The sequence below is a fragment of the Artibeus jamaicensis genome, unplaced genomic scaffold (assembly GCF_021234435.1).
Source record: "Artibeus jamaicensis isolate MK-2021 breed Jamaican fruit bat unplaced genomic scaffold, CSHL_Jam_final contig_490, whole genome shotgun sequence".
NCBI classification, from domain to species: domain Eukaryota; kingdom Metazoa; phylum Chordata; class Mammalia; order Chiroptera; family Phyllostomidae; genus Artibeus; species Artibeus jamaicensis.
Window position 1 is genome coordinate 14,805,867 of NW_026521861.1, and position 25,805 is coordinate 14,831,671.

Here is a 25,805-nt window from a genome sequence, read left to right on the forward strand (position 1 = left end):
ATGGCAATGCTGGCTTTGTGGCCTCCTGCAGGGGCAGGGGGCATGCAACCTGACCTCTGCTCTCAGGAAGCCAGGCAGGCCCCAGAACGTGGCCTGGGTGCAGGGGCAGCTCCCTGCCTCCAGCCGAATCTTGCCACGTGGGCTGCTTGGGTATGGGAGTGAGGTTGGAAACAGATTTGTGTGCGAAATCTCCTGATGTTTAGATCTTACTGTTGGTTCGTTAAACAGACAAACAACCTACCTGTGGGTCAGACAGAGCAAGTCTGCAATCTCAGGTCTGGGTGTGTCTTTTCTTGGAGAGACATACCATTCCAGGTCCTCTTTCTTTTTGATCCCTGAGGATTCCGCTCGCTTTCAGTGCACCCGGAAGGGGGTCTGGATTCCACTCAGGCTGGGGTCTTGGCTCTGCCTACGTTGAGTCGTGAGGCTTAGGCCACTTGCTTCTTTCTTCCCCCCTGTACTTGTTTCCTTATCTGTCACATGGGAGCAGTAAGAGTTTTGCACCATAGAGTTAGAATGAGGACTCCAGGGCGGTGCTGGTGAGGGGCGTGGCCCAGGGCAGGGCCGGGGGAGGGCTCTGCGGTGTGTGCGCATGTGTGCACACACAGATGCGTATGTGCATGTGTGTGTGCCCCGGCTGAGGGAAGAGCTGGTGTGGGGTCAGACAGGCCATCAGCTGGTGAGTTAGGCGACCTCAGACTCTGTTTCTTCAGTCTGTGAGACTGGCCCAGGGATTTCGTCCCAAAGAGTTGTTTTAATGAAGCTTAAACAAGCGAATGTTAAACATGTGCCACAGCACATGCCCAGTACACCTGCTTTCTGCCTTTCCGAGTCTGAGGCCTTTGCCCTCTACGGAGACTTGGGACCAGGGAGCTGGGGCTGGTTGTCCATGTTGAAGACCAGAAGACCAGACTGCAGAGAAACAGACCGGTGTCCTGTCCTCCCTGTTAGCTCCTTCTCCTACTCCTTAGCTCCAAGGATGGAGGTCCTGGTCCCATCCCCAGAAGCTGACCCACCTGCTGATTGGAGACACGGCCTCAGCTTTCCAGGGCAGTTTGGATGAGCGAGCAGCCCCAGTCACTGAGAGTGGCTCTGCCAGCCTGGGGATGCACACTGGGCAGGGGTAGGCGCTGGGGCCCACTGGGGTCCCTGGGTGTGCTGGCTGGAGAGAGTGGTCCTCGCCCTGCACAGACCCACTCCGGGAGGGTTAGGGACTGTATACCCACCCAGAGCAGGGAGCGGGCCCAGGGCGCTAAGGTCCTGCCCCAGGATCTTACATCCCTTTAACTGGGCCCTAGACCCCATTGGTTCTTTGGGTGCTGATCACACGGAGGATCACATGAAGAAGGGTGATATTCTGAGACTCTGAAGGGCCCTCTGAAGGGCCTACAGGGCTATGTGACCTTTGGAGAGTCACTGACAGATGACAGCTAAGGGCCACTCAGATTGTGGGGGCAGGTGATAGCATCTCAGTCGTTGAAGGGCTGGCCACGGGACGCAGAGGTGCCTCCAGGGCCCAGGCCCCAAGTGCTGCTGGGCTGGGACACATAGGCCAGAGCAGGTCCCCTTGCTGCTTGCACACCTGAGTGCTCTGACAGCCACCTACTGTCACTGGGATACAGAGTGGTGGGGAGGTCAGGAGCACCCCACGTGTGTGCAGCTCACTCAGTCCCACATGTTCAGTGCATGTTTGCATTACGTGTGCCTATTATTGTGTTTTCATCACACGTGTGTTTATTACACACACATCTTTATTAAGTGGGTTCATCATGTATTCATGTGTGCCTAGCCATTGTACATGTGTTCATGTCATACCCATTCATTATGTGTGCATCTTCACTGTGTGTTTATTACATGCCCATTCGTTGAGTGTGTGTTCATCATGTGTGTGCTCTTTGTGTGCATGCCCATTGTGTACACATCCCTAAAGTGTGCATGTCTGTCACGTGTACACACTGCAGAGGACGTGAGTTGTGATAGGGCCCTTTGGGAGTCCTGCCAGCCTTGAGAAATGTCCTCTGAGACCCTGGGGTTTGTGAGGATGGAGGGGAAGGGAATACCTAAGACAAGTGGAAATTGAAGTTCTTGTCTCCAGCTCTGGCCTCCAGTTGGGGAAGGTGACTCTCCAGTAAAACAAGAGGACAAAATGAGGCAACGAGGAGACTCAACACACAGGGTCGAGTCCAGTGGGGGAGGGAGCGTGTGTGCCTGGTGCCTGGAGTGTGTCACTGACGGACCTTGAGCCACCCTCTCCCTGCAGCTGTCTCCCAGTTGGGGTGCGAGGGATAGGCTTACTGGGACAAGGACAACATCACCTGACACCTTCCTCCATCTCTGCAGGAGGCGGAGGAAAACGCAAAGGGAAAAGCAAGAAGTGGAAGGAAATCCTGAAGTTCCCTCACATCAGCCAGTGTGAAGACCTCCGGAGGACCCTAGGTGAGCACCGTGCCCCAGGGAGCTTGGGGGGGCCTGGAAGGGGAGCAGGGAGCCTGTAACTCTGAACCATGAGTCAAATGCGAACCCATGAGCACCAGGGTTCCAGGTAGGGCTCCGGCCTGACATCCTCGCTGATTGACGGAACAATGCGATCAACATTTATTACTTGGTGTGTACTGGGTAGAATGATCTGTTACCCTTTGAGGCAGGTACTGTTATTTTACTCCACCTTTCAGATGGGGAAACCGAGGTACAGAGGGGTTCTGTAACTGGCCCAAAGTCACAGAGCTTTTGGGAGGGTGGCCGAGGGGGCCAGGCCCAGTCCTGAGCCCCTACTCATAGCCTTGCACCTTTCCTTTGGGGCTCATGGGTCCTGCCCTAGGGAAGCTGCCCAGGCTTTGGGACCGAGGGTGGGGTGAGCATCTGGGCTCCCCTTTCCTCTTGTGGGGGATGTCAGTGCTCATCAAGGGGCCCCCCGCTCAGTGGCCCAGCCCAGTCCTCTTGATCCAGCATCCACGTGGCCAAGCGCCTCCTACAGCAGAGGGGGCTTGTCTGCCACGGGGCCAGCATAGCCAAACACCCCTAATGAGGTCCATCCCAGCGGGGCACGCGTGTGGTGAGGAGGCTGAGTGACTGGCGAGGACTCCCGAGGGGTGGGTCGGACCAGGCTCCTCCGCACTGGTGGCCGCGCTGGCCCTCCTCCCTTGTGTGTTCTGGGGAACCCTCCTACCCTACTGCATGAAGGCCTGTTGGCTAAGGGACAGCCCTGAGCTCTGCAGGCCCAGCTGCTCCTGGGACTTCTGCCCGAGGCTTTGGGTGAGCTCCCCTGACTGCCGGGGAATTCGAGGCTGCTCACGGCCAGTTAGCTGTCCATTGATGAATGGCTTCTCCCTGCGGCCTGGCATCCAGCAGTTTCCCAGGCTGGGTGGGACCTTGCCTGGCATCCTAGGCCCACTCGGTTCTGGCCCCAGGGCCCACCATCCAGATTCTTCAGTGGCACTGTGACAGCAGGTGACAACTGTTTCCTCTGTCCGCCCCATGTGCCGGCATGGAGAAGGAGCTTGCTTAATTGGTGTTCATGAAATGAAAGGCCACCACCTGCTGCCCACAAGGCAGATGGGAGCAGGTGACGAAGCTTGGGTGCTAAAGGTGGGGAACGTCCTCAGGACCCACCTCCAGCCCTGAAATCCCAGGTCGGAATCCCTGTGGCGTCCTCAGGGCTTCAAGTGGGGCTGGCCAAGGGGTCAGGGTGTCTGGGTCCAGGCACTTGGATTCAGACGCCAGCCTTTTTGAGAGTCACCTGGCAAACAACAGTCTTGCTGAGCCTCAGTTTCCTCAGCCGAACACAGGACCCCAGGTGCAATCAAACAAGACCATGTGTGAAAAGGGCCTTGCTGGAGCCCCTGAGGGACCTGGCTCTTCCTGGGACGCGTGGCTGCCCCCCACCCCACTGCTCTGCTGGGGCTTGGGCGCCTGCGTTCGCTCTGATGCTGGAGGCGCATGGGCATGTGGGAGGGAAGGCAGTCCATGTCCTGGGGCTGGGACAGGAGGGGAGGGTCTTGCTACTTCAGCTGTGAGTGGCCTTCAGGGAGGCGTGTGGGGAGGGCCCTCTGGAGTCTGGCCATGACCTCCCAGGGGCATTTTGTTCTTCATGCTAATTTAGGCTTAGAGAGAGCGTAGGGGTGGGGATAGACCTCAGTTGCCATGGTCACCGCACACTTCTGGGGCACCAAGCCCTCTTCTCACCCTCCGGGTTCGGAACCACAGGTCCACCAGCTGTCAGTGCATTTCCTGGATGCTGAGCCCAGCCTTTCCTCCAGGGGCCCCAGGGCGTGGCTCCTGCTCACCAGCAGAGCCAGAGGCCTGCTACGAAGCAGTCATCTGGAGAGAGGGCTCGCAATGGGAGGAGAGGGCCCTGCAAAGCGGGGAGCTGCGCTGAGAGGCACGGCCGGCCCCCCAGAGCGGTCCACTTCCGTTACAACATGGAGGCCTCCCGTTCTGCCTTTCCAGATTCAAAGACCAGGCCCCTCTTCCTTTCACGTCTTTCCCCTCTGACGTGTAGATTCTGGTATCTGGAGGTTCCTGAGCCCTGTTGAGGCTTGGGTCCCCCGCCCCCTGAGTGCCAGCACCCTTTCCTCTAGCTCTGCCCCCACGGGGCTCTGGGCATTGCCCCAGAAGCACCACAAATGTCCCTCACCTGCCAGTCAGACTGGCCCTGCCTTCATCACTGCTGGTTTGGGGGACTCGGGAGCATGGAACTCACCTCAGCCTTTCCCTGTCCACGGACCCCACCCCACGGGCCCCAACCCGTGGGTCCTTCTAGGTCCACAGATGGGCCTCCCGGCAGGGCCCACTCCCCTGGGAGGGTGTGAGACATGCGTGTGCTGGCTCGGGAACATGGATTCTTCTGTTCTGGAGGACACTGCAGAGGCTGTGTGTGAGCGAGGCAGGAGGGGAGGCCGGGGAGACAGGAAGGCCGCCATAAACCCGGGGCCGAGCCGTGGCCGCGGGCCCCGGCTCTCGGGCCTTCCCGCCTGGGCCTGTTTACTGTCCGTCGCCCCGGTGTTTGCCCAGCCTCTGCAGGGGTCCCGCTGGAAGGCTTTCTTACATAAAAATCTCCCTGCCTCTCTAGACCAAGACACAAACCAAACAGTGGCAGATGCCGCATTTATTTTTCTTGTGGACTCATGAGCTCACTTTCTGAAGCTCTTTGGGAGGATGCCCCGGGATGGGCCACCAGCCAGGGTGATGGGGCCCCTTGGGCCCCGACGACAGCATGGGGTGATGTGGTGGGAAGGGCAGAGCCCACCAGGACCCAGGGACACTGCCCCCTCTGGATTGGTCAGAACCAGGGTCCGTTAAAGCCACGCCCCCTTTGGCCCTCAGTACAGCCCAGAGCAGCCATGGGACTGCCCCTCCTGGCAGCCTGGTTGACTCTGAAAAGTGACAGCCGAATCTCCTGCTGAAACCGCTGCCCCAGCTCTCTGTCCTACCCAGGATAGAGCCCAAAGCCCTTTCCTTGGCTTCCAGGCACCTTGGCCATTGGGTAAAGCCTCGAGATCCCTTCTCAGAAGAATGCTTCTATGTGTATAAAATGAAATACACGGGGTTACTAAATACAGTTATTAGATACTTTTTAAATGCATGGCATTGAAGTAAGTATATGTGTTCATATTTTCAGTGATAAGGTCAGCAGCTGGTCAAATCACTGCTGCAATTTTGGACTTGTGGTGAGCAGGAAATCTCCAGGTGTCTGTGCTGGCAGTGATGTGAGCGGGCCTGTGTCCCTCGCGCTGGTGAGTCCCTGGCGCTGCTCACATCACTGAGGGTCATTGGCATCGGCGACTGTGGGGGGTGCTCATTCTCAGGTAGAGGTTGGTGGAAAGAAAGATGACATTTTTCTCCACCCAGGTCCAGGGCCCCCCTAATGCCCTTCCTCCTTTGGCTGTCCCCTGTGTCTTGGGTCACTCCCTCCTCCCCAGTCACCAGCTGCATTGGCCCCCTTTTTGTTCTTCGAATACCCAAGTTCGTCCGCAGCCTGGAGCCTTTGCAACTGCTGTTCCTGCTGCCTGGGGTGCTCTCCCCACCAGTTCTGCAGGGCTCTTCAGGTCTCAGCTCGGGCACCACCTCCACGGAGAGGCCTTCCCAGCCAGCCTCTCGGGAGGAGCCGTGTTCTCCCTCTTGCTGCTCTCTCTCACGTGGTGCTGCTTATTGATGTTCTCTGCCCATCACTCCCCCTGAAGTCACCTTATGTCTAGTGGTGGACGTGCGCGTTTCCTGTCTCCCCACTGGACGAGAGGTCCCCTGACAGTAGCGGCTGTTATCTTGTCTGGTTGACCACTAGACCAGTGCCTGGCATGTAAGAGGAGCCCATTAAGTACTGGGTGAATGAAGGAATGAATGAGGCGAAGTGGTGGAAATTGGGGCTCTTTAAAAAAATAATTTGTGACATGCGCTTGTCATGCCCAAATTTAATCTCAGCCAGGGGTTTAAACCTAAAGTCACAAAAGTTCAGACCTAGAAGGCACCTTAGAAAGCATCCACTTGAACCCCCTCACTAGATAAGGGTACTCGGCGCACTCACGAGGCTGGGGCCGCGGTCTCTCCTCCACCAAGTGGGGAAGACACCCTCCGCTCCTGGCCCAGGCCCAGGCCTGTTTCCCCCGGGGCTGCATTGGTCTGATCCCCACAGTGATGTGGGGTTTCCACAGAGCCCTCGGCTCCAGGAACTGGGGAACGGACCACACGGGGAGGAAGGGGTTCTCTAATGTCTGCTGGATGGAACATCAAATAAGGACATTATTGGTTAATAAGCTAATTGTTCACATAAGAAATTTAATTAGGGGACTCAAATCAAAGGAGTTCTCAGAACGGCCAGAACTCCGAAGGCCAGAACGTCATTGTGAAGATAGAAGATTGTTGAGGTCGGTAAATATTCCTCAGTGACGCAGAAAGTTCCGTCGGGGAGAAGTGTGGCCTTTTTATTTATTTAGCTCAGTCTCGTTGCGTGCTTTATTCTTTCATTAAAAAAAAAAAAAAGTAGGAGGCGACTGGAGTGAAAGAGTTGATTATTCCACTGTCTGGCAGTGTTTCTGTAGGAAGTGTCCAAAAGCTATATAATAAATCAAGGCCCCCCCTGGACCCCCTGGCAAGACCGACATTTATGAGGAGGTTGCTCACTGAAACTAGCTGCTGTGGTGCACTGTGCCCTCGCGGGACGACAGGGGCCGGGGAGACGTCCCTCGCCTGGTGGTGGTGCCTCTTACCAAAGCCTTAACTCTTTCCAGGAGCGGCAGCTCTGAGTGGTGGGGGCTTCCTAGAAGAAAGCGTAGAACCTCAGCATTAAAGAAAAACACCGGGATAACGTGAAGCCAGCCTCTCGAGCCAGCCTAGGACCTGACCGTTCATTCCCTCAGCTTTGCGAGCGTTCATTTACGAGAAATGAGCCCACAAATATTTGTCAAGCTCCTACTATGTGCTCAGCATTGTTGCAGGCACAAGAGCTGTACCATTAGCCACAGAAGCTGCACAGTCTCACAGAAGGACCGCGGTCATTGTCATGAAGGTCAGACGGTGGCTCTGCTGCTCCGAGCTGAGTGATGTTGAGCAAGTTGTTTAATTTCTCTGGGCGGCAGTTTCTCTGTCTGTGAAACGGAGACTCTGGTGCGAAGCTGGCAGAGCCGGTGGGAGGGCCGGCGGAGTACCTAGCATATGCCATCTCCATTGTCGTCATTGTCTTCACCATAGTGGTTCTGGTGGCTTGAGGGCAGAGGTAGAAGACCCTTCGGGGGAGCTTTGGAGGGTCCAGAAGCAGCCGAATTGGCTACAAGTGATGACTGGAGCTAGTTGTTTCTCTGCTGACATCACCAGGGTCATTACCTTAGGGCCTTCGGGGCCCCACCCCTTCTTCAGCCCCTGCCTCCCGCCTCCTCTTCCTGGAGGCCCACTCAGCTTGATCACCGTAGCCCTCCCTCCACCTTCCTCCCCTTTGTCCCAAAGCCTGGGGAAGCTGGTAGTGTCGTTCCTGTCCAGACCCCTGGCGTGGCGCACTTCTTCTCGAGGACACGTGGTTGTTTTGGAGGTTGCACCCAGTGTCCTAACGGGGAAAGCATGGAGGTTTGCTTTTTCTGTAGGGTGGTTTTTAAAAAGGGAATGAACTTGGCGTGTTCCTTGTGCAATTAAAAGTTGAATGACTAATGGCTGGGTCTGTTGTCTGACTCTGCAGCGGGGCAGTGGGGACAGCGATCTTATTCCCTTCTTTTCTTGCTGACTTTCTGTCCCCTGATTAGTCTGTGGACTCTGAGGGATGGTCAGAGCCTCACCATCTTTGCGGCCTCCACAGGTCCACGGCTGAGGGGACCCTGCTTGTTTCCTCTGGGACGCTGGCTGGCAGGAATCACCCCGTAGCCTGCAGCAGCTGGGATCCCTGGGCCTCTGCCCCCCAAGGGTTTGGAGGGAAGCCCAGGCCTGGGTCAGCTCAGTCTGGCCCTGGACCCTACCCCTGGGGTCTGCAGCCTCTCTTGGGGCCGCTCCACTCTGTCTGATCAGCAGTGGCCTGTTTATTCAGCCCATGGTGGTCTCTGCCGCCACAGCGTTGGTGTCACTGAGTGGAATGGGGGGGCTTGGGTCCCCCCTGGAGATGTGGCAGGGGCTGGTCTGTGCCTCAGACACCCTCCCTTGCTGCTCACTCCTGCTCACTGGCTACTGTGCCGGGCACACGTCGGGGTCTGGAAAGGATTCCAGGCTCTTGGGACAGGTCCTGCCCCGTCGGGGGCCGGAATGACCCCGGCCTCCTCAGGTTTAGCCAGCTGGCGCGGGAGCTCTTGATTTCATCGTCAGGGAAACGTCATTCTTGTCCTTGGGGTGATAAGGGCTCGCCACGTCTGTCGTTCTGCCACTTGCCGTGCCCTGATAAGGCACAGCATCTGCTTGTCCTTGAAGGGCAAGATAAATTTAGATGTGGCGGATTTAGAACATCAGGTGACCTGTTTGTAGCTGCAGCTCTCAGGAGGGAGAGGGCAGCCTGGCCTGTCTGCCCGCGGTTTTGGGGGTGTTAGTCTCCCCACCGCACCAAGATCAGCAGCCGCCTGAAGTCAAGGGGCCGGGGCCTCAGCGCCTGGCACGAGCTTGGGTGCCCAGGAATTGCTCAGCGATCCTAGTCAGTGGGTCCCACTTTCGAAGATGCGCAGAATGGCACACTGGCAGGGGTTTTACAGATGACCTGGAATTGTGATTTTCAAAGGCTGTAGGGAGGAGGTGGGGGGCATGATCTGGAGAAAGCTTCTACCTCATTAGGGTCGCTTTCTACCTTTCATGTTTGGTCCTCAGCGTAAGATTTTATTCCAGAGTTAGAACCAAGTTTGAAACCCACTGCTCTAGGCCAGGTCTCCCATTTTCCAGACAAGTAAACTGAGTCCCAGAGAGACCAGTGACTCGCTGAGGTCTCCCCATGACCTGACTCCAGACAGGCTTCCCCCTGCTGTCTCCGTTTGTCACAACAAAGTGCCACAATCTGGGGGCTCTAATGTCGGAATTTACTGTCTCACACTCGGGAGGCTTAGAAGTGCGAGATAAAGAGGTTGGAAGGAGGTTCCCTCTGAGGCCAGGAGGAGCAGTCCGCCCCAGGCCTGTCTCCCAGCTTTGTTCTGGGGGCTCGCTGGGGTCTTGGGGTTCCTGTGCTTGTGGAAGCACTGCTGCGGCCCCGCCCTCGTTTTCCTGGGGCGGTCTCCCTGGTGTCTGGGTGCATGGGTCTTTGTCCAACTTTTCTCCTGTTACGAAGACAGGGTCATTTTGGGTTACAGCCCACCCTAATGACCTCATGTTAACTTGATGACCTCTGTAAAGACCCAATTTCCAAATAAGGTCACATTCTGGAGCACTAGGGGTTAGGACTCCAGGGTATCTTTTATTGGGGGGACACAGTTGCACCCCTGCTACCCACCTTCTCCCATGGTCTGTGGGGGTCAGGTTCCAGGAGCCGGGGGATTCTGGTCCCCACCAGCTCTGAGGGCAGACCCTTCCCTCCCTCCCGCCCCCGGCTTGGGGTTCCCCGCTGCGGCCCAGGCTGCTGCTTCCCCACAGGCCACAGGAACGGCTGCGGGAGGGTGAGCTGCTTTCCAAACCCCGTGGCCCGGTGCTTTTCATTCCCCCTTGTCCTCGTCATGGTTGTCGTTGTCATTGTCGTCGCCGTTGTTGTTGCTCTATTGGTAGCAACACCCATTGTCTCCATCGGTAAGCTACTTTGCTAAAAACATGCAGAAAATTTTAAGGAAAGGCCACCCATAACACCTTATCCCTTCTAGCTTCCCCTGTGCCTATACCTACAGTTTCGTTTCTTACTTTTTTTAATCAATAAAATTTCAAAAACCTTCCCTTGTCATTAAAATTCTCGATGAACATGATTAGTGGGTTTCTGTTTGACATGTAATTATGGAGTGTCAGTCACTGAGGCTGCGTCTGTGACTAAAACACAGAATTCCGCTTCTCACACGCTGCCGTCCTCCAGGTACGTGGTTACACCTGTGGGCGGGGGGAACGAGCTGGTTGCCCTCCACCCTGCGTCAGGCCAGGCCCCACCCTGGCCTGACTGCTTATTTATTTTCTGTGGTGCTTCTTCCTTGAAGCAATCTTGAGTATAAGCCCTTGCCCAAGAGTCCAGTGTAAATAAACCGGATTTTTAAAAGCTTCGTATCTATTCTGTGTATATATTGTTCTAGTTGGTGTGTTTCCCCCGCCAGCATTTGTCATTACAATTACCATTCAGATGAGCATCCTTGTACTTCACTGTGGCATTTCCAGGTCTGTCTCTGAGGGTAAGAAAGCCCACACGGTCCTTGTGAAGGCCAGACGCACTTAGCTAAACCCAGGCAGTGTGCACAGCGACCTCTGCCTCCTTCGCTTCCTCTGGAATGTTCCATCTCTAGCTCTGCATCTGCAGACACCATTAACCTGAACTATGCTGCTGATGGACAGAGCAGGCGAGGTTTGGTGAGACCCTGCCAGTCCCAATCCACTGCAGCCGCAGGTGTGAGAAGGGCTCTTCTGTCCGGTTGAAGGCCTGTTGCTGAAGAAAGGGGAAAAACAAGCTGGTTTGTGCAGCAATGGGGACCTCAAACCAGGCCCCAGCACAAGAGGCCCGCCGACCCTCAGCAGCCTGAGCATGACAGCATTGTGCCCCATAAAGAGACGCTGGGACAACACTTTTAACGGCCTCTGCCCAGACTCTGTTTACGGAATTCAGTTCCCAGGCTCCGTCTGTTCAGCCACACCTTGGCAGCATCTCCCCCGCCACCCCCCCTACCAGCGTCTGTCCCAGAGTGTTAAATACTCCTTGTTCCGAGTGCCCGGAGCCAGCACCCAAGACGGGTGAGAAGAAAAAGTGTGGATGGAAGGAGATTTAGGGCCAATGTAAACTTTTCAAATTAAAAAACAAAAAACAACCAAAGAACAACAACACAAATGTATCCCCTCCAAAGCTCCTGTTGAAATGAAGACAGACGCAAAATGAAGCAATGCGTCAATGCTGCTTTTTGCTGGTCTGCTTTTCCTGCTTCACCTGTGTGCCGTCCTTGTGTCGTCTTTTAAAATTATTTTTCAAATGATCTTTCAGCTCTTTTTCTCTTTGCAAAAATAATATACATCCGTCGATAAAATTTCTAAGATATAATCTAAAAAGACAAAAATTAGGAATTGCCAACGAGACAACTGCGGTTGCCATTTTGGTTTCTGGCTCTTTCGTAGTTTCTTCTGCTCATGGAGCGAGAGTCTCACCTGTCATCTGTTTCCCTGCCCGGAAGGCAGACGGCACTTGAAACCGAATCGAGTCGTGGTGGGGTTCCCTCTGGACTGGGAGGCGGAGGGCTGGGGAAAGTCACTGAACCTCGATTTGTTCTTCTTTACAATGGGACCCTGTCATCGCCACCTTAGCGGATGATCAAGCGGCCAGAGGAGTTTCTGGCACAGTGATTCGTAATGCGCTCTGCAAACTGTTGTGCCCATTTCAATGCGGTCATGGGACCCTTGGGTTAGACAAATGGCTGAAGTCATTTTCCTGTCTTCCTGGTGCACTGTGACCCTTTTTTTCTGAAGCTGCCTGTGTCTGATCTTAGTGGAAATCACCACCTCCCTCCAGCTGCCCAGAGACCCGGAGCCTCCCTTCCCCTGTCCCTGCCCAGTGCGCATGGCCAGTCCCTCTCCCTGTCCAGGCAGCTCTGCCTCCACAGCATCTTGAAGGTTGGCCCCTCTCTTCCCAGCCGCCCCGTTCCGCTCGTGCAGGCCACCCTCCTCTCCTGCCTGAACTCCTGTGTCGCTCCCGACTCCCTCCAGGCTCCCCCTTTCCAGTCAAGCTGGAGGTCCTCTCTTAAGTTGCCATCTGATCGCACCACCACCTGCCTCAACAGCTTGCCGTTGTGGTCAGGATGGAGCCACAGGTCCTGCTAAAGCCCACGGGCCTGCTTTACCTGCCCTTGCTTACTGCTCCATCTCCACCCCTCCTACCTCCCCCGACTCAGCCTTTCCTTCACGTTCCTCCTCCGTCATCAGGCTTGGGTGTCACTAACCCAGGAGTGCCCAGCAGCTGTGGACACCGAGCCTCTGCCCCAGGCAGGTCAGCTGGGACAAAACGAGTGAGGGGCTAGCCCAGCTCAGTCACCTTGGGATGGCGACAGTGAAGAGTGTGAGCTCAGGCGCCAGAGGGACCTGGGTGTGAGCCGGGCTGTGCTTCTGACTGACTAGGACTCTGGACAAGCCATCTAACACCTCTAATCCTCAGTCTCCCTGTCTGCAAAATGGGAATGGGAGCGTTGCCGGGAGCAAATGAAGGCGTGCTCGGGGCGGCTCCCCACAGGGCCTGGCACGTGGCGAGGGCTCATGGGCAGCAGCTGCTGCGCCGTCGCCTTCCTCTGCACCGTCACCGTCACTCCCCACCATCGCTGTCGTCACATTCCTGTTTAGATCAGAGCGCTGTTTCTTGGCTCCCCCACAGCGGCGGTTGCCAGGTCCCGCTGGTGCTAAGTTTATCTGCTCATTCATTCGTTCATTCATCTGTTAAGCCCTCACTCTGTGCCAGGGGTCGGGGAGCTGCCAGGTGGTGCGGAGCTGCTTTCACAAGTGGCTCTCGGCGGCGTGGGCCGGGCACATTTACTGCCTTTATGTAACCTGAGTATAACTCTCGGCCCTCAAATCACTATTTACTCACTCTCAGCAGGCTGTAGAGGGTCTGATGGCCCACCCTTCCCCTTCCTCAAAGGCCGTCTCAGCCAGCCATCCACTCCTCTTCCAGCAGGAGGGGCCTCTGAGACACGTGGGGTGATAGACAGTCCCATCCACGGATCCCTGTTCAGTTTTCACTCTGGGCAAGGCCTGCGGAGGGTCTCAAGGGGAGAGGTGAGGCCTGCTCCGTCCCTTACGGACCTGTCCCTGGCCGGGAAGACAGGGCAGAAAGCACACAGATGATGCTGGGAAACAGCCGTGTGAGTGTGGGCAGCTGTCGAATGTCTGTCCTCAGTACCAAGTGCCTGGAGGTTGGTGGGGACCTGGGTGTGAGCCAGGCTCTGCTCCTGACTGACTAGGACTCTGGACAAGCCATCTAACATCTCTAATCCTGTCTCCCTATATCTGCAAGATGGGGACGGGAGTGTCCCAGGGAATAAATGAAGATGTGCGTGCGTGTGGGGCAGGAAGGCTCCAGTCAGCTAGTGGGGGGGAGGGGAGACTTTGGGGTCAACAGGTTCTGCATCATCCGCATCACACAACCAGCAAGCACTTCCCGGGCACTTAGTGTGGCCCAGCATCAGGCCGCTTGCTTTACAGACAGGCTCAGTGAATCATTACAAAACCCTGTGGGCCAGGTGCATTTCCCCCACCCCTGTTTTATGGGTGAAGATGCAGAGATTCAGAGAGATGAGTGAAACTGCTCACTTACAAAGCTCTGGAAGAAGCAGAAACCCAGGTCTGAGTCAAGGCCACGCTGGCCATGGATTTCCACTGCGCAGGCATGCTCTCTCCATGGAGGGGGGCAACATGGGACCTGTTCGAGAGGTGAAGTGTACACCGCTTTCCTGGGCTGGGTGAGGAGAAGCCATGAGGGAGGAGGCCCAAGAGAGGCAGGTCAGGCCAGAGACGGCACCCACACCTCCAGCTGAAGGTTAGGTGTCTGTCCCGTAGGTGGTAGGGAGCCAGTGCACGTTTGTCTGGTAGCCCCGGCAGCCATCCTCAGGGTGAGAGCAGAGAGCAAAGAGAGGCTGGGGACAGGATAGGCTGGGCTCCCAGGGCGGAATGAGATTCCCTCACTGCTCCAGATACTCATTCTTGACCTATGAGATCAGGGAGAAATGAGACCACAGTTCTCAAGTGCCCAGCCCGGGACCTGGAATGAGCCGTAAACGGCCCCCGCTTCTGAAGACAGCACACCGAGGCTCGGGGGTGGGGGGCGGACTGGCTGGGGCTACTGTCACCTGCAGCAGCGTCAGGCTGGGAGCGGGCTTCTCTTTGTGACTGGGTCGTGGGGTGCCTTTCATATCACCTGTGAGGTTTTTGAGCCAGCAGCTGTTCCCGCGGCCCACCTGTCTCTCCCCTCCTCTTTTGGGGGGTGATTTCTCACTCCCCTGCTGTCTGTTTTCTCTCCCTCCTCCCCCTGCAGGGCCTTTTGGAAGGTGGCAGATGGGCATGAATGTCACACAGGCCACTTCTTTGCCCATGCTGTGCCCGGGCCCAGTGGAGAGATCCTCTTGGTCACATTCTGTGTGGGGCTTGCAGACCCGAGCTGACGGGGGGGGTCAGAGCGTGGGCGTGGGGTGCAGAGGGGCCTCTCCGCCCCTGACGCTGCCCTGGCCTCCTCCTCTGGCCAGCCAGCAGTGAGACTCATTCACTCCCTTGGACTTTTGCCACCCTCTGTCCCCACGTGGCTTTAATATGAAAAAAATTGTTTGGAGCTTGTCGACAACGTGTCCACCCCCCCCTGCCCGCAGCCCGCACGCCTCCTGGGTTCCCGTCCTCATCGGCGCCCTTCCCAGCTGCACCGGCAGAAACCTCGGGTTCCTGCCCCATGGGCTGGATCTGCCCCTCTTCTCCGCCCATTGCCTTGTCCCCTGTCACCCTGCTTGGAGTAGGGCAGTGGCCTCTTCATGGTCCTGTTTCTGCACACTTTCTTCTTCTTTTCTGCCCATCCAGTCAGACCTCCTTGTTCCCTGTTCTTAGCCTCAGGAACGCATTGACATTTCTGAAGACGTTGAGGCTCCTCACAGATGTAAATGGCCTCTCTGCTGCCTCTGGGACAAAGTCCAAACCACACAGCCCAGAGGCAGGGCCTCTTACCTGGCCTGTTCTCTGCCTTTCTGAACTTGACCTCTGACTGGCTAACCTAAAGTCACCCAGAGTGGTCCTGTCACCCTAACCCCCCATCCCTGGAAGCCTTCAGGCTTGTCACGCTCTCAGGCAGCCCTCTCCCAACACGGCGGTCGACAGCGTGGCCTTTCAGGTCCCGGTGCCAATTCCTGCCCTCCTGTCAGGGGCTGTGTGACTTGGAGCAGCTTGCTTGACTTCTCTGAGCTGAGGGACAGAACGAAAGTGATAGTGATCCTGGCAGATACCACTGACCAGGGTTTTACTACGTGCCAGACACTGTGCCCAGCACTCAGCATCACCCCCCTACGCCTGTCCAATGCCCTGAAGAGGGGGGCGCTATTCCTAGGCTCACTGGCAAGTGAGGAAATTGGGGTCCGTAGCAGTGAAGCCCCTTGTCCAGAGTCACACACCACACAGAGGCAGAGCCAGACTGGGGTCCCGCCTGAGCCCGGTCTGCGTTCACAGTCACCGGGGCCACACCTTGCACTTTTCCGGGTTGCTGACGGGTGTGAGTGTGGCGGGGCATTGGAAGTCCCTGCCCGGTGCTGGGCACCCAGGGGAGCTCGGTGAAAGGGTGGCTCAGCCGTACCCTCTTTCACTCCACTCGGCAGTGTCCGCCCACCTCCAGCGTCTGGAGCCCCCGCCCTAAATAACTGCTGTCCCGCCGCCCCCGCCACGGGAAGCACGACGTGGCCTCCAGAGTCTGACTGTCTCCTTGGAGGTGGGCGACATGGCTGCCACCTCTGTGCCAGCTTCTGCCCAGTGCCTGGGCCTCTCTTGGAGCTGATGAGGTGTCCACAAAACTCTCGAGGGAGTCCCCAAATGGGGGCTGGAGGGATGGACCAGAGAGGGCCTGGCTGGTGTGATGGGGGGCCACGAGGGGTCCGCTGGAGCGGGCCTCGCCCGGGCAGAGCCACACCTAGCCTGGCAACTCCCCCCCACACACACACACACCTCCACAGTCCACAGGGTCTGGGCACTTATTTCAGTTATTTCCTGGCTGTGACCTCCTGGGTCAGATGCATCATTTCCTGGGCAGGAAGAAAGAAGCCCACGGGGCTGGGTGTATGGCGGGTGAACACGGTCCCACTGGCGCTGGCTTCCTGCGAGTGTGACACTGCAGTCAGCCCTCCGGCCCCCCATGGAGCCTGATGGCTCCCGACAGACCCGAGGCCCCTCTGGGACATGTGGGCTGTGGTGGCCAGGCCACCTGTTAACCTTCCAAGTGCCATCAAAGAAGGGTGGCCCCGGGGCCCTGCCGGGAAAAGCTCCCAGGGGTGGGGGTCCTCCATGCTCACCTGAGCCCCAGGTCCTGGCTGAGGCACTGGGGGAGCTGGTTCACCCCAGAGCTCGCCAGAATGAGCCTGTCTTCCTTGTTGCTCTCTGCCGACAGTGGGCCCTCCTAGGGCGCAGCTGGTGGGGCCCCTCCCCACCTCAGCAAGGGGCGTCCGGTGGTCTATCTCGCCGGAGCGGAGGGGAGGCCGTCCTGGGGAGATCACACTGCTTTGCTGTCTGTTGGGTCATCCACCCACCTCAGCATCAGGGGGCGGTCACCACTCCTGGGCACCGTTGTGTTTCAGCTGACTGCTCAGTCCCCGGGCCTGAGGCACAGCCGGCACCTGGCCGTCCGAGGGGAGACCAGCCGCGTGCTGTCTTGTTGCCCTTGGCTTTCCAGAACAGTATGCAAGGACTCCCTCTTGCCCACGGGACCCAGACCCTCCTCCTCAGCCTGGCTCCCGGGACCCCCTGCTCCACCATGTGGGTGCACATGAGCACGTGCGAGTCCGTCACCTACAGGCGTGCCCGGCTGCGGGCTGTTCTGTGTGCCACCGGGGTCAGGGCAGGTGACTCCACCCTGGGGACAGAATCCACAGGCAAGGCAGCGGAGCCTGTTCTGGGCCAGGGGCCAGGTGTCCCCAGTTCTGCGGGCTCCCTCTTACTCCAGTTCTCTGCCTCAATAAGCCACGCACTCCAGCTCTCCGAGCTTCGGTTTTTGTACTGTTTTGTTTTCAGTGAACGGACTTTCTCTTCTGAGCAGTTTTAGGCTCGTGGAAGCCTTGAGCAGAAGTACAGAGAGCTCCCACATAACCCCGTCCAAGCCTCAGCTCTCTCCCCTCAAATGGGGACAGACACTCACTTTCTTCTTCCTGTGCTGGGGAGCTCACCCTCACCCCCACTTTATGGACGACATAGCTGAGGGACTTGTTCAAGGCCACTGGCCGGTGACTCCAAAGGTCCAAGGAGGCAGGAAATGGGGCAGGGGGCCGGATGAGGTGCCCCTGCTTCTGTCTGCCTCCTGCTGAGAGGGATCTTGGTTGTGAGGCCTTTTCAGGGGTGTGGAGAGTATCCCCAGGAGGGGAGTGAGCTCAGCCCCTCCCAGTGGCCACCAAGCTCCCAGGTCTGTCCTGGCGACTCCTTCCTTCATTTGTGCAGTGAGGCTGACCAGGGGCCACGCCAGTGCCCAGGCTGCAGATCTGAGGTCTGGGCCAGCTTTCTGAGTGACAAGTTTAGATCCTTCCTGGCATGTCAGAGCAGGAAGGCCTCATTCTGGGAGCCCAGTGCCCTCACTTTGCAGGGGGGGAAACTGAGGCACCACAGAGGATGAATGGGGCAGGCTGGAGGCTGAGGACAGCCAGAGACCAAGTGGGACCCCGGGGCTTCTGGCTGAGTGGCCAGGCCCTGCAGTGCCCTCACGGAGGAGCCTGGAAGGCCAGGCAGTGGCATCTTGTGCCGGGGTGGGGGTGGGGAGGAGCAGCTCTGGGCCTGTGCAGCCAAGGGCCTGTTCTTGGTTCTTGGCCTCCTCACATCCTGCCTTAGAGCTAAGTAACCACTCGCTCTAAGTGGTTGCTGTCTGCCAGGCTGAATTAGAGAAGGGCTGTCCTTAACATCCTGAACCTTACCTAGAAGATAGGGGCAGCCTCACCTGTGCCTGTGGGCATGGCCAGGCAGTGCCAGGGGCACTTGTTCTGCTCTGTCCCGGTGTCCCCCCTCCCCTGAGAGGGAGGGCAGTGTAGTGCCTGTGAGCGAGCTGGTCCCACCCAACCCAGCCTGCATGCCCTCCAGGACAGAGGCTGTGTCTCAGTTCCCTGTGCCCCCAGCATGTGCCACCGCCTTGCACACAGTAGGTGTGGTTGTGTGTGTGTTTAACAGGGAGTCCCAAGGCCCGGCTTTAGTTTGTGCCCTGCCAACAACCACCCACCAGCATCTCTCCTTATTCAAACTGCTGGGTAGCCCGCAGCCAAGTTTCGTGCCAAAAGCTTAGTCGGGCTCTCCTTAGTTACATGTCCTGCAGGGAGCTCACTTTATCCTCCCTCCCTCTTGGCTGCTTACTTCCTGTTCTTTGTCTTTCATCAAATAATTGAACATGTGCTTTTATTGGGAAAAGCTGTGGGTCCTTCTGGGCCTCGAATCAGCAGTGCATACAAATTCATACGTTAGAAAGGAAAAGGAGAAAAGGCTCCCTGTTCCACCTGGGACGCAGGTGTCTCTGACCTCTGACACCCTCCCTGGAGAGCGACCAAAGTAGCACCTGTTCTGCAGCCTTCAAGGAACAGATGAGCAGAATGCATTTGACAGGCGGACGTGCTGGGCACGGCCAGGCTGCGCCTGCCCCAGGGCTCCAGAAGACGAGGTTGTCCCTGCGGGGCAGCCAGCCTAGGGGGCGGGCAGAGCTCGCCTGGCTGGGCACAGCTGGCCAGCTTCCCACTTGGGGGAAACTGTCTGGCAGCCTGGCTAGACGGGCCATCGGAAAGTGCCTTGCGGGGGAATAAGACATCACAAGTGACAGCTCCGGTGGTGGGCCAACCACGTGTATTGCGTCACTTTGCTTCTCTGTCTCTGGTGAAAAGATACAGTGACTGAGTAACCACAGGGAATTGAGATGGTGACGTCCAGAACAGAGGAGCGCTCATTGGAAAAGAATAAATAGGCGTGCTGAGGGTGGCCCGGGGACAGGACTGTTCTCTCACCCCCCTACCAAATGGCAGGGTTGCGTGGAGGTCCTGGCCATCAGCAGGAGACACGTTTTGAGATGTTGGCAAGAGATGGCAGTTGAGCAATCTCCCGTCATCCTCTGCTCTCCTCTCTCCCTGCACTTTGGCCATCAAAAGAGAAAATTTGAGAGAAAGCTCTGGGCAGAGAGGTGAAATGTGGTCCGTTGGCCGTGCTTGGAGAAGGGCTCAGGGCTACGGACTGAGGGAGGGTAGGAAGGAGCAGGGAGGGAGCTGAGGGGGCGGGGTTAGCAATGGGCCCTCCAGGCCACAGCTCAGGGAAGAGGCGTGGCTTTGGGAGGTGGTGCAAGGTGATGCTCCGTCTGGCTGTTTCCAAAGGTTCTGGAAGGAAAGCAGTGTCTTTAAACCCAGACTGGGTTGGGTTCTTTGCTGTTCCGCATTCTTGCTGCGTGGTCTTGGGCAAGCCTTCCACCTTCCGGACGCAGTTCCCCTCCTGTACCACGGGGTGAACACATAACACGTCCATATTTCCCTGGATCTTTGTGAGCACCAGCCAAGACTCAGGTGGGCGGCCCTTGCACTCAGGTGTGGATGTTGTGTCGCTGGGGCTGGAGACGGATGTCAGGACCGGGCATTGGGTCTGTCTCTCTGCAGACCTGGTGACAGCCTTCCTGGGGCCACTGGCCAGCAGCCACATTTGTTTCCCTCAGTGAGGCCTGAACGGGGAAAGCCAGCTCGCCCGGCCCGGATGGCTTTGGCTGCCATCACCTCCTAGTTCTCAGAGTTCCTGGGACTCCTAGGATCCTTAAAACCACCACGGGCCTGGGGGCGGGCGACTCCGTCCCATGCCATTGGCTGTCACTCCGGCGGAGGCTGTGCAGCTTGCAGAGCTCTCTTCACTCCCCCAGTTCACGTAATTTTCAGACAGCCCAGTGAGTGAGTGACGTTTTCATTCTCGCTTTACAAACCAGGCTCCTAGAAGTTGCCCAAGTCGCTGCTTTACAGGCAAGGCCTGGCCCACGACTGCTCACTGCCGCCTCTGGGGGCTAAATCAGGCGGTGACCACAGAATGGCTTGCCTGGGGACGGGGTGAGGACACTGTGCCGTGGGCTGGGGCAGGCGCGGGCAAGCCCATTCCTGCCGCGTAGGGTCACTGCCTCTTTCATGGGGAGCCTGCAGCTGCGGCGCCTTCTGCACGGTGCTCTCTGGCTGTCTGGTCCCGAGCAGCCTGCCGCCTCCACCTGTCTCATTTTCTCAGCACACCACTGGGCCGTGGAAAGGTGAGGTGGTTGGGAGAAGGGAGTTACCTTCCCGTCTGAGTTGCCAAATAAAACATTCTATACATGTAACCAAGAAACACTTTACTTGGTTACTTCTTCACAGGACAAGTGTGCTATTTTCCATGGAAACATTTCCATCATTCTGCAAGTGTCTCCAACACGGAAGCAGCTCCCCCCCCCGGGAGCCCTGTCACAGCTCACATTTTTATTTGGGATCCGGTGTTTTCAGAATGTTACCACCGCTCGCTTTGCCCAAGGACCATGCTCCCTGATGGAAATATTTTGCAAGAATGTTTTCACCTGTTATGGCGGTGCAAAACTCCTTCAGAAGGTTTTCTTTGTCCCACTCAGTGAAGCTCCTCCTTACTGTGAAGTCCCTGCCATGTGTCACTAGCCAGTATGGGTATTGCCAGGGTACCATGAAATAATGAATCAAATCCCATTACAGCAAAAGCTACTTAAGGTTCATGGAAATGTTTGTGGACACAATTGAAGACTCCTCTGCTTTCAGCCCCTTCTTATGTATAGTTTTTGATAAGCATGCACCCAACACAGAAGAAGAATTGGGATGCCCTTGGGATGTGCCAGGGTGGAGCCGGCCGGCCGTGCTGTCTGTCTGGGTCTCTGCCATGCTGGGAGGGAACGTCCGCCTGCTCATCGGGCAGATGTCCAACGGCTCCTTCTAGGTCCCAGGTCTGGGTCCATCTGAGATGAATGCACCCTGACCCACCCTCAAGGAGACCAGCTGACAGGGAGTAGAAGGCACACGTGCAAGTCATCCCTCAGTACACCGGAACCATGTCAGGACAGGAGGCGCACAGCTTGTTGTGTGAGACGATTTTAGGTGGCACATGGACGAACAGGGGTCATGGGTTTATTTTAATGAGCATCATTTAAAAAAGCAGTAACCAAAGCAATAACTTCCCATACGACATTGCTTAGAAAGGCTAAGTTGAAAAAAGGTGGGAGAGAGAGTCGATTAAAACCCAAGTTAAAAAAAACCCCAAAACCCAAGTTAAAGAAGAATATCAAGTAAACAGGGAAACTAAGTAAGCAGGGCTAACTATTGTAGGTAGGAGATTATGGTGTAAAAAATCACGACAGTGGCTCATAGATGGTTGATGTCTGGGGAAGTCAAGTTCAAGTTTATTGTGTGCTGATGGGACGTCAGGAGCTGTAGCTTTGTTGTCATGCAAGATTCAGGAAACTCTGGGAGATGTAAGTGTTACTGCCCCAGCCAACCACTGTCGAAAGTGCCACTCAAAGAGGTGAAATGATTTGCCCCATGTCACATGACTAGTAAGTAGAGGAATTTGGATTTGAACCCTGTGCTGTCTGACTCCTGTCTGACTCCTGACCCACTATGCCATATGACAAAGTACTGTAGCCGGTCAGATAAAGAAGTAATGATTTTCTCCCTAGGATATAATCCAGGAAAACTTCCTAGAGGAGGTGGCCTTGACTGAGGGGTGGGATTTAGGAAAGGCAGTTTGGGTGGTAAGGCAGAATGTCCTATGAATCACACGCCTGTGATTTTTGGCTGGATGGTTTACACAACATTTTTTTCCTCACATAAGTGAAGTAGGTTGTGGGTTGGCTTTTCTGCATCAGCAGGGACCCAGGGTTCTTCTATCCGCTCCAGACGTTTCTTGGTCCAGGAGGGCCGATGCTGCTCCAGCCATCACATTCTTCTTCCAGGCAGTGGAACAGGGAAAAGGGGGAAAAGGGTAAATGCACGTTTCTCTCAATGAGTCACCCACCTGTAAGGAGCTGTTCTGGGAGCTGAACCTGACAGCTTGTCCCCCTCTCCTTGGCCAGCCCTGGTTACGGGGAGGCTGCCCACCGTGCACCAGGCTGTTGTGAGTGGAGGACAGGGAACAGCAGCTGAATGGGGAGGGGAAAGCCTGCTCTGCACTGGGACTTGCTTCTGGAGTGGCCCCAGTGAACTTGGTCTGTTTGGGGGCATTGTGGCGCATTGGTTTGGTGTTGAATTGGACAGAAGAGTTGCAGCGGTTAGGACAGCAGTTACGTTGTCCCAGGCAGCCCCGACCCACCGTCCCATCAGCCCCTCTGAAAAGACACTGGCCGCTCTTCTGAGTGCAAAGTGGTCCAGCTCCCCAACCTGCCACGCACTGGTGCAATAGCAGCAGGAGCCACAGAGCCAGCTTTCCCGGCAGCTCAGCACTGAATCCTGAGCTTGACTTTGAACCCTGCGTGGTGCTCATAAGCCCTAGGTGAATCTAGGGATCTGTGAAGCTTACGGCAATGTGAGGCCTGGAAAACACATGTTGCCACCCTCCCTCCTCCCCTCCTGCCTCCAGGCCCCAGGGGCCCGAGGTTGCCTTCCGCTTCTCAGTTCTCGGGCTCTTGGGCATGCAAGCTGGCTGAATGCCAGGAATCGCAGACTTGGAGAGTTCTTTAAAATCAGTGATGCTTTTCTGCAATCAGAGTTGCTGAAGTTGTTCTGAGGATTTGTTCACAAAAGATCAACTGTTATTCGGGTGAAGCCCCCCTCTGCTGAGATTGGGGGTCTTCTGTGTCTGAAATGGACCCTTTTCCTTTGGCAGAATTTTTTGCTTTTTGCAAGACTGTGGAAAGAAGTAGGTGGGATCAACCCCCATCTTCCCATTTTCTTGGTCAGGAAACTTTGCCGCAGGTGGTTCGAGGTAGAAGTGGGGAGCGTTGACCCCAAGCTCCAGTGCTCTGTTGGTTCCGTAATTGCCTTGGATCTAGTCATATTGTGAAGAGACTGGAGAGGGTATCCTGTGGTGATAGAAATCAAACTGCTATTAATATGCTAATTACAACAGTTCGTGTTTACCATTTCAGCAGGTCCTGGAGAGCTTTCTCCTGGGTAACACTATTAGACATTCTGTTCTGGAAATAGAAAGTCCTTATCACTTTCCAGTGAAAACCCTTAAGGCCAGGCTTTCTTTTTATTCAGCAATCCCCTTTCCATGGATTTAGTAGGTCCAGCCCTGGCTTCCCAAAATGAAGGCTGGTGGGGTGGGGTGGGGTGCGGAGGAATTGACGACGCACTTCGGAAAGCAGGCAGCTCCTTAAGAAGCCGGGATGCAGGGGCCCGGGGCCCAGGCCAGTTACCTGCTAATGTCATTATACATCTAAGCATTATTTTTAGCAGTAACATCACTCCCTCCTAGAACCAGTTCTGCTGGCTTTATTTCCAGGTTGGTTGATGCAGGTGCTGTTTGGAAATGTCTTTTTCTCCCCGAATCACTTTTGTCCTGGAAGTACCCAGTGGAGAGCAAAATGGCAGCCACACAGCCAAGGGCAATATAAATATTTGTTGGGGAAACAGAAGGATGGGTGCTTTATTTGCTTTGAGGGTGGGTCCCGGAGGGCAGGAAGCAGGGTTGGCCACACCCCTTAGCCTTCTGAGGAACTGGGTGGGGCAGGAACTCCGTGTGAGCTGAGGGCTTTCATTTACTGGCAGACTGGAGAGGGAACCTCGGTTCCAGTGAGGGATCGGAGATACCCACCGAAGGGAATGGGACTCCTCTGAAGAGTTGGCTCTGGAGTCTAGAAGAAAAGAAGAGTGTGTCAGCTAATGTGTTTTATAAATCTGACAAATATTTAACCACCCTCTATGTGGCCAGATCTAGGTTAGGCGCTGGAGAGACATTGGGGAATGTTCCATGGCTGAGTGATGCAGTGACGTAAAACACCCTATTTGTGATGCTCACAGATTCTTGGGTCTGGAATGCAGAGGGTGAAGCAGGGATGGCTTAGTTTTGGTCAAGACTTGAAGGCTGGGAGCTGGAAGGGTTTTGCTCACATGTCTGACTGTTGTTGGGCCCCTGGTTCCTCTCCATGTGGCTCCACCAGGGGTCCTGGGCTTCCTCATGGCTTGGTGGCTGGTGCCCAGGGTGAGCATCCCAGAGATGGGGAGCTAAGCGGAAGCTGCGTCCTTTTTGTGGCCCAGCCTCAGAAGTCACAGAGTGTCCTTCACCAGGTTCTGTTGGTTGGAGTAGTGACAAGCGCGTGCCCAAATCCAGAGGGAGAGAACACAGACCTGGCTGTCTGTGAAAGGTCAGTCCCAAGAGCACATGGGGTGCTCATGTGTACTTTGCAAAACAAGTGTCAGAGAGACTTGGAAATGTGAACAAGGAAGAAGAGGCGACAAGAATGGGAATTTAATAAATGGAGTAAAAATTCAGTGGATACATGCAAAAGCAGATCAGACTTAGTGGATGAAAAAATTAGACAAGTGAAAGATGCATTCAAATAAATGAACTAGAATGCAGTCCGGAGACACACAGAAATGGAAACAATACAAGACAGGCAAGAGACATGTAGGATGCAGTGGAAGGTCTAATACAATTGTGTTGGCAGAAGGGGAGAACACAATACGGGAACGAGGTAAGGTTTTAAGAGATAATGACTGAGAATTTTGCAATCTTGGACAAGTATGAAACCCAAGATAGAAAACTCAATGAATTGCGAGCATGGTAAATAAAAAGAAGCCACAAAAAATATAAATGAAATAAAATAAGACATAATCAGCATAAGTCTGCAGTGCACCTAAGACAAAGAGACGATGTTAGGAGTGGCCAGAGAGAAAAGCAGGATTTCCTATCTGGGAACAGTGATGGGTCTGTTGGATGGCTTTGCAATAATCGTGGAAGCCCCAGACGGTAAAACAGCTGCAATAGGCCGAGAGAAAGTCACTGCGGGCCTGTAATTTTTTCTCGTGGGAGTCCCTTTCGAGAATAGGAGCAACATTAGAGGTAGAAGGCAGAGAAAGAAGAACAAAGCTTGGGTGATTTTCTACAAATTCATTTCACAATAGGATGTTCTTCGGGCAAAAGAAAACACCAGATGGAAGGTCCAAGGTGCAAGATGGAATGATGGGCAAAAACTCTGGTAAATAGCTGGCTGTATTTAAGCAAATGCTGGTTGTGTAAAATGACATCTCCGTTGAAGGATTCAGTAAAAACAAGACAGAATTAAAATACTGAGCAGCCAGAACACGTGAGCTGGAAAGCCATTATCAGAATTAAAGCACTCGAAGCTCATTATGTCTCTTTCAGAAGGAAAGTGAGATGATGATGACCTTGGGTTTGTTAGTAACGGATGGTATAACTTCGAAACTAGCAGAGTGGCAACTTCCAAATATGGATCAGGACCCCGAGGGGACCTTGAGACCCTTTCAGGGAGGTCAGAACTATTTTCAGAGTAGTGCATACTCATTCAGAATAATGTTACTTTCCCTTTTCACTCTTATTCTCTCACAAGTGTGCGGTAAATGATAACATGGTCACTCTGATGGTTAACG

General features: G+C 55.4%; 1 protein-coding gene across 2 annotated transcripts in view; it reads left to right on the forward strand.

Moving 5' to 3' along the window:
* GRK5 (G protein-coupled receptor kinase 5) overlaps window positions 1-25,805 on the forward strand; it is a 187,812-nt gene that overhangs the window by 86,800 nt on the left and 75,207 nt on the right. For both annotated transcript variants that reach the window (XM_053668383.1, XM_053668382.1), the window contains exon 2: window positions 2,341-2,436. In XM_053668383.1, coding sequence (XP_053524358.1) covers window positions 2,341-2,436 — 96 coding nt within the window. The remainder of the gene's footprint in view (window positions 1-2,340; window positions 2,437-25,805) is intronic.